The sequence below is a fragment of the Sapajus apella genome, unplaced genomic scaffold, assembly GCF_009761245.1.
Source record: "Sapajus apella isolate SASKATOON/1434 unplaced genomic scaffold, GSC_monkey_1.0 scaffold13, whole genome shotgun sequence".
Lineage (NCBI taxonomy): Eukaryota > Metazoa > Chordata > Mammalia > Primates > Cebidae > Sapajus > Sapajus apella.
Genome location: NW_022436953.1, coordinates 20,289,313 through 20,297,404, shown reverse-complemented (window position 1 = coordinate 20,297,404; position 8,092 = coordinate 20,289,313). Strand labels below are relative to the sequence as shown.

Below are 8,092 nucleotides of genomic sequence, written 5' to 3'. Positions count from 1 at the left end.
CATAAGCCTTTTAGTATAGATTCCCTAATATAGAATTAGTGGATCAGAGAGAGTGAGCCTTTTTTCCCCCATTGTATTTCAGTCTTATTTATCTGTACACCTCAAAAGATGACATACATGATTTTACTTTAATTATCTGAAAAATTAAAGATTAAAGAGAAAACCCTTCTTGACCACTGTACTTTCACACTCCAGCCCCCACACCTTGGTCCTGTTCCCCTACTTTCTATTCCTAGAGGCAGCCATTATCCTGAGTTTGGTACATAGCCTTCCAATTCATTTTTTAAAAGTCTCTCATTTCTCTCTACATACATACTTGTATATGTGTGTGTGTGTGTATGTGTGTGCAAACACACACATTTTTAAGGATTTTAAATGACATGTTATTTGGAGGTCAATAATAACTCCAAAGTGATGCCTGCAACATAAATCTCTATGCATATTATTAAACAGAACAAAAACTAATTTCTATCCTTTCCATCAATATTCATATCATATAAATAAACCATAGTGTAATGGGAGATCTGAATCCCAAAAAGGACTCTATTAGCCATCCTAATAATTCATACCATGCCCTCAAGTGAATTCAATATTGTATTTCAGGAGCCTTTTTTTTTTTTTGAGGTGGAGTCCTGCTCTGTCACTCAGGCTGCAGTGCAGTGGCAGGATCTCGGCTCAGGAGCCTTTTCTAGTTTTAAGGAGGATAAGTAGGATTCATTGCAAAAGGCTGCAGGTTTAGTGTGGAACCAAAACACTTAGTTTGATTATAGATTTGATAATTAACTCATTCTTAAATTCCAGAAATACTATCTAACTACCACATAATTGGAGTAGACAAATCAGCCTTTTAAATAAAATGGAATTTGTGAACTAAGCCAAATATTTAATGGGCACTCTGCTTATATTTGGTAGAGTGTGAGAGAATGAGTCAGAATGACTCGTCAGGTTTAACAGGTTTCCTGACTGCTGGACAAAAGCTAACTGTCCATTATTTTTCACCCAAATCTCTCAGACTTTTTTTTTTTTTTTTTTCCTGGAAGGGAATTATCTTTCCATAAAATACCTGGTGGCAGCACATACTCATATTTTCATGTAGTTGAGTATGAATCGTCTCAAGTTTCCTGGGCCTTCTTTCAATTCTGAGAACTAAGATGTAATACTAGGGCAAAGACCCTTTCATTATCTCCTGGGGATCTTCATGGCAGCTATCTGCAACTATCTTGAATTATGCAAATCTACGAAAAATGCTGAATAATAAAATCCCATATCAAAATTATTTTTAAAGTTTAAACATTTTAATTCACTGTATTAAAAAATACTATGCTGCCCTTTTAAATCATTCTACCCCTAAACCGCCGGTGCTAACATACTATATTGCCAATTTTAGAGAAAGAGAAAGCAGTGCTACCATTTTTTTTTTTCAAAATTTGAGTTAGCGTGTAGTAATGAGTATCAGAAAGACACTAGTTACAGGATTTACCTATATCTCAACCTCGCTCTATAACTATCAGGGAGAAAGAAACGAACACAATAAATGGAGCTGGGCACTTCCATAAAACAGCAATTGAGGAAGGAGCAGCACGGTGCTGATGGTGTACCCAAACTAAGAGCTTAAAGGTAGTGAGAAAAACCAAGCTGTGCGGTAAGTCTGATGCAGTTTGGACTTATTTCTTACGCTTAATGATGAGTGTAAAAGAACTGCATCCTTCAGCTTATAGTTAGCAACCACAGCCCCTTTCTCACAGACCCGTAATCTTAAAAAAAACAAAACTACTGCATTATAAATTCCAGACTTGGTGTTTTGTTAATCTTCCTCTATTAAATCCTTACAACTCTTCCTGGAGAGTAAGTATCACTATTCTTCCCATTCTTCAGATGAAGTTCAAAGATGCAGGAGACTTGACCAAAGGTTAGCCAGCAACTAGGGGTTGGGGAGAGGCGCCTTTGAAACAATGCAGGCCTGCCACTTCTCTGCTGGGCATGGTCTAACCCAGACATGAGTTCACATAGTTCAGAGGGCAGTGAAGTGGGACAAATGCTTGGCTTAACTGCCAGCCTCTGCTGCCCGGGGGCTGCGTGACCTTTGGCATTCAACGCAGTGGCACCCTCTCTAAAGGGAAGGTCATGCCGCCACCAACCAGATGATATGCAAGGGGCCTCCAGGCCCCACCATCCACGTGCGGCAGGGTCCGCGTTCTGACCACCTGGCAAACCTGGTGCGATGGGGGAAAGCTAGCCAGGGCCCTCCTTCACTCACGGCATGGTCATTTAAGTAGCTGGGCGGCCTGTTTCGGTCCTTGTCTGCTTTTCAAGGTGCCAAGTGTACGACCCTGGGCCTGTCCCTGCGGGCAGCTAGGTTTTGCAACCCCGCCCTCGAGTCCACCGCAGGAGAATTGGAGAAGCAGCCTAGGCGTCCATAGCCCATTGCGTCCGGGTCCACATCTGCGGTTCGTGGGGAGCGACCCCCGGGCAGCGTCCAAAGTGGAGCTCCCACACACGCTACGAACCCACGGCCCGTTTTCTTTGAACGTGCGTCCTTGAGCCCGCGGGTGGAGGCGGAGAAACGGGTGCGGAGCGAGTCAGAGGCGACCCCACGCAGGGCCGCAGCCCTCCCACCAGCGCGTCCTGCGGCGCCAGCCGCCACAGGCTGGGATCGCGGCTGCCGCCCCGCCCCCGCCTCTCCACTCCCTGCCCAGGGCTGCCGGGCCCGCCCCGCCCCGCCCGCAGGTGAAGCGGCCGCAGCCGCCGAGTAGGTGCGTGGGGATGATCTCACTCACGCGCTCCGCGCCAGGAGGAGGAGGAGCGGGAGCGGATCCAACTTCCGGGTAGTGGAGCCGCACGCCACCGGCATCTTGCTTTTTCTTCCCCCTCCTCCCTTGTGCCCCTCGCCGCTCCCTCTTTCCCTTTTATTCCCGGCCCCACCCGCCAAAATGAACAGCTCGGATGAGGAGAAGCAGCTGCAGCTCATCACCAGTCTGAAGGAGCAAGGTAGGCGGCACGCGGGCGCCAGGTGTGGGCAGCGGGGGCCCGTGGGCGGGGACGGCTCCAGGGCGCTGGGGCCAGGGCAGGTGGAAGCCGCGCGGGAGACGTGGCGGCCGTAGTGGTCAACGCGGTAGCTTCGTCACGCGCGGAGAAGCGTCCTCCGTGGCCCGCGCGCCTGGGAAAGCCCCAGGCCGAGGATAACGCGGAGTGTCCGGGCGAGTCAGGCCCCGCAGCGTGAGACGCGCTGCCCGCCAGTAGCGTTTTGCTGGCGATGGGGCCTGGGGGAAGGGACGAGGATTCAGCACGGACGAGGTTGCACAGTGCCACCCTCCTTGTGGAAGAAGCGGGTGGGGCAGGGTATTTTGGCAGCTTTGGGCGGCTCAGCTAGCTTGGCCCCACCCTTACACATTTGTTGGCGCCGAGTGGCCTGTAGCACTATTTCACACCCTTCCCAGCTCTTTCTTTGGGTTCGGTCTAGTTCCTCTTTCCTTACCCAGCTGGAATTTTCAGGCCATAATTTTTGTTTTTATCACTTCTCAATTTTAGCAGTTTATTAGTCAGCAAGGTCAACATGCTGCCAGTGTTGGGCGTCCAGAATTAACTGGGTTGGCGCTGGGCGCGGGAGAGCCAGGCCATGCGTACACATTTCTGTACTGCTTGGTAACTGGGGATTATTCTTTAATAAAAAGCTGCTTCAGTCAATCTTTTTTTTTTTTTCATCAGTTACCACACTTCTGAACCAAACCAGATCAACCACCAAATGTTAACCTAACACATTGAAACAATTATTATTACCCTGACCAAAGGGTGGTCTGCGAATGTGGGTCAAGAAAGTGAGAAACCATACAGATTTAAAGGAAGCAAAACTGTGTAGGAACGTGTACTTTTCTGAATGACTTGCTGACATGACCGTGTAATGGAAGCCGCTCTGCGGCAAAACCTGGTGTTTAGTTCTAGTTCTTTCACTCTCTTGGTCCAGTTCATCAGCTCTGTGAACTTGTCTTCTGGTTCATCAAGGCTGACCTGACTAAAGGCGAGGGCGAAACTGGAGAACTTCCTGAGGTCTTCTCCAGTACTCTTACCTGTTCTTCCTTAAAACCACAAACACCGTTGGGACGCGAACCTGGATTCCTCTGAAGCCACACTGGCAAACAAATGTCAACATTACTGTTTACCGTGTTACCTTGGGGGAAATTATTTAACCTCTGAAATGGACATAACATTCCTCTGTAATATCCAGCATCTAGAAAGTGCTGGATAAATGTTAGTCTCTTTGGCCTTCCCAGCACCTTCACCTGGCATCCTAGATTAGCCTGAGGTCATAGAGTCACAAGCATCAGTGAATTTAGTGGGTGGACAGAATTCCTTTATCTGAAATTTCTCAGGTATTTTAGTGAGGGACCGGATTCTACTGGTATTTTATATTTAATAACACCTTCCCCCCAACCCATAACATTAAAACTTGATTCATATTCTAGATTTGTGGAGCTTTTGTTATAGGTAATATCTGTCAGTGAGTATCATATCTTCTTATGGATGGTCAGTTTTCAAGTAATGATAATAAAAAATTTATCTTTTCATTTTGTATGTAATTCAAGGGTAGCTTAACAATGTAGATAATCTGAAAATTGTTTATATTTGATTTCAGAACACATTCTCCATTCCTGTGTTGGGTTTGAGGCCCAAGAAAAAGAATTTCTAAATTTCTAGTTCTTTCTCCTGTTGCATTGTACTGGAAAACAAATCCATGGCATTGGTATTTTTAGAGGATCTATTTCCTTGATTAAGTGCATATCAAAGGTAATATGGGGTGTAAATTGTGAACTAGACAGACCTTGTTACCAAATTAATTGTGCAGAAGAGAAGACAGTTACTAATCAAATAATCATATGAATAAATGTACAATTAATTTTTTATAGGATAGATTCTTAGAAATGGAATTTTTGGATTAGAGAGCATGGACATATAGTTTTGATAGACATTACACAAGTACCCCCAAAAATGATTATACCAGTTCAAATATATCCTTCAGCAGTAACCATTTCCCCCTACACTGGTCAACACTGTCTAATAGCATCTTTATTAATTTGATAGCCTGACAAGTTTTTGATTTTTGCTAATCTGATGGGCAAAATGGTACCTTTTAAAATTTGCATCGCTCTGGTTATTAGTGAGATTTGAAACCTTTTTACGTGCTCATTGGCCACTTAGGTTTCATCATATGGGTCCTTCCTTAGTTTTTTTAAACTGATACATGATACTTGTACATATTTATAGAATACATGGGATATTTTGTTACATGCTTGGAATGCATAATGATCAAGTCAGGGTATTTAGGGTATCCATTACCCTCCAGTATTTATCATTTCTATGAGTTGGGAACATTTCAAGTCCTCTCTTCTAGCTCTTTGGAAATATACACTACATCTTTGTTAACTGTAGTCACCCTACTTTGCTGTCAAGTGTTCAAACTTATTCCTTGTGTCTAACTGTATGTTTGTACCCATGAAACAATCTCTCTTCATTTCCCCTGCCTTAGTGAGTTTTAAGTCTAAAATTTGAACCAATTCTCCAGGAGAGTGTTCAGAAACAAGATTCCTGTCTAATCTAAACCACAAAGCTGACAGCAGCCTTCCCTAATGTGAAGCCTTTAGTGGTGTGGTGAATAAGGTTGCTTTTGACAAAAGTTGTGAAATGTAATGACGGAGTCTGTCATAATATGAACAATCTCTAATTTATACTTACCATTCCCTAAGCTCTATGTCTTATAAATCACACCCACTTCTGAATTACTTCAAAACATTTTATGTTCCCTCCTAGTGAATGGTATAATTAGCTATATTATGTCTTTCTAGAAAGTTATATTATGTCCCTTTAAAAAAAATTAGCCAGTGTGTGATTGCTTATGTTCAAGCAGATGTTGAGGTAATGAGGTAATTCTCCTTTTGTCTTTTTTGGGGCTTTATTTTATTGGACTGATTGACATATTTAATGCACGGAGAAATGGCAACTTTGGATACTATTTCCGAGGCATATTTCCTAGCTACTAAAGTGGATATTTCCCTTTCAAAACATCATACAATTTGCCCCCCCTCCGGAATTCAGTGGGAAAATGATAGACTTAGTTCAGCATTTGTTTAAGGTGCATGATTTTCTGTGTAATTCATTCAGCCCACATGCATTGAATATTCATAGCCAGGCACTGTGCTAGGCATCAGAGAGATAGAGCTGAATAAGACCTTGCCCTTGCTGGTGAGGAGTTCCTGGTTTGGAGATGGTGCTAGGCATGTGAATTCCAGGAAGAGCATCTGACTGGCCTAGTTTGGCCAATCTCATGTATTCAAATACCTTGGCTACGGGAGGGCAGGATACGTTAATTGGCAGCCTTTGCAAAGATTGGTATAGTTGTCCAAAACAGAATGGGGTGCCACTACCAGGAGGACGCAGGCTGGGCAGACACATACAACACATGTCCGCTAAACTGTTCAGTATAGTAGTGCCATGTCACTTTCAAGTGGATGAAATTTTGAAGAGAGATGGCTTTTAATAATAAGGATATACTAACATAAGACCAAAACAACCACCACCACCACCACCGAAGTAATGGGCAATTCTGGGGCTAACAGTATTTAAAATGGATTTTCTATGGGGAAGTAATTGGCTTTAAAGCAATTTTAAATCTCCTTTTATCTTTAGAGTTAGTATTGTTTTCCTTAAGATTATTGAGATGATACTTAAGATTCAGATGGAAATCTAGTCAAGCTTATTCTTACAGCAAGTTAGTAATTAAAAGATACATCCAGTATTCCCTTGGCTTCTAGGCCAGGAAGTAACTAGAGCATTATTTGACAAAACAGTATGAAACTATTGCCTATCACAATGACCATATCGGTCTGGAAAAACGGAATCATTGACAATCTTGGACGCATATGAGATCAGCCAGTAGAAAGCTGTTGGGAGTTAAATGGTTGCCTTGTTTTCAAGTGCAAACTTGGTTTTACATCAGTATTTTTCAAAGTGTGGTACAGGGGCCAGCTACATCTGAAACACCAGATACTTATCAACGATGCATTTTTCTCCTAGTATTAGTGAAAGGTTGCTGAAGGACAGCAGTTGGGCAGCCTCACCCCTCCCCCGCCATGAGATGGACATACAGCATGGGCTAAGGAGCTATGTCTCCTAGTCAGAATTTCACTATTACCTAATACTTCCATTATATATGTGAATCACTTTTATTTTATTTATTTATTTATTTTTGAGATGGAATTTCGCTTTTGTTGCCCCGGCTGGATTGGTGCAATCTTGGCTCACTGCAACCTTGGCCTTCCAGGTTCAAGCGACTCTCTTGCCTCAGCCTCCCCAGTAACTGGGATTATAGACATGCACCACCACACCTGGCTAATTTTGTATTTTTAGTCTAGACAGGGTTTTGCCATGTTGGTCAGGCTGGTCTTGAATTCCCAACCTCAGGTGATCTGCCCACCGCGGTCTCCCAAAGTGCTAGGATTATAGGCATGAGCCACGCTACCTGGCCATGAATCATTTTTTTAAATAAATGTAAAAATAGACACATACTTATAGAAAACAAGGTGTAAAGTGAAAAGTACAATTACCTGTTCTGTCTGATCCATTGTTTCTCAATCTTTATTATCACTCTCCTAAGGAAACTTTTTAGACGTTTTATGCACTGTGACCCTTTGAAGGACCATGAGCCATTGTAATATCCAAGATCTTTTCTCTTGTCTCCTTGAGGATATCACCACATTGACAATGCATGCTGTGACCCCATTTTCATTTCTCATAATGTTACTCAAAATGTCTGACTAGGATACATAGTTCCTTAGTCCATTCTGCATGTCCATCTCATGAGGGGTTGCCCAACTGCTGTCCTTCAGCAACCGTTCACTACCTTTAGAAGGAAAACGCATTGTTGATAAGTACCTGGTGATTCAGATGTAGCTAGCCCCTGTACCACACTTTGAAAAATACTGATGTAAAACCAAGTTTGCACTTCAAAACAAGGCAACCATTTGTTTTCACTTTCATTTCCCGAAGTTATCCACTGTTAACCTTTCGTATTCTTTCCTTCCAGAAATTGTGTTTTTATGTG

At 43.1% G+C, this 8,092-nt stretch overlaps 1 protein-coding gene across 6 annotated transcripts in view; it reads left to right on the top strand.

Moving 5' to 3' along the window:
- The first annotated feature begins 2,386 nt into the window (after positions 1-2,386).
- SHTN1 (shootin 1) overlaps positions 2,387-8,092 on the top strand; it is a 124,887-nt gene continuing 119,181 nt past the window's right edge. For 4 of the 6 annotated variants that reach the window (XM_032281770.1, XM_032281765.1, XM_032281768.1 and 1 more), the window contains exon 1: positions 2,387-2,988. In XM_032281770.1, coding sequence (XP_032137661.1) covers positions 2,931-2,988 — 58 coding nt within the window. In that variant the 5' untranslated portion in view covers positions 2,387-2,930. The remainder of the gene's footprint in view (positions 2,989-8,092) is intronic. The other 2 variants (XM_032281766.1, XM_032281767.1) reach the window with 2 other exon arrangements.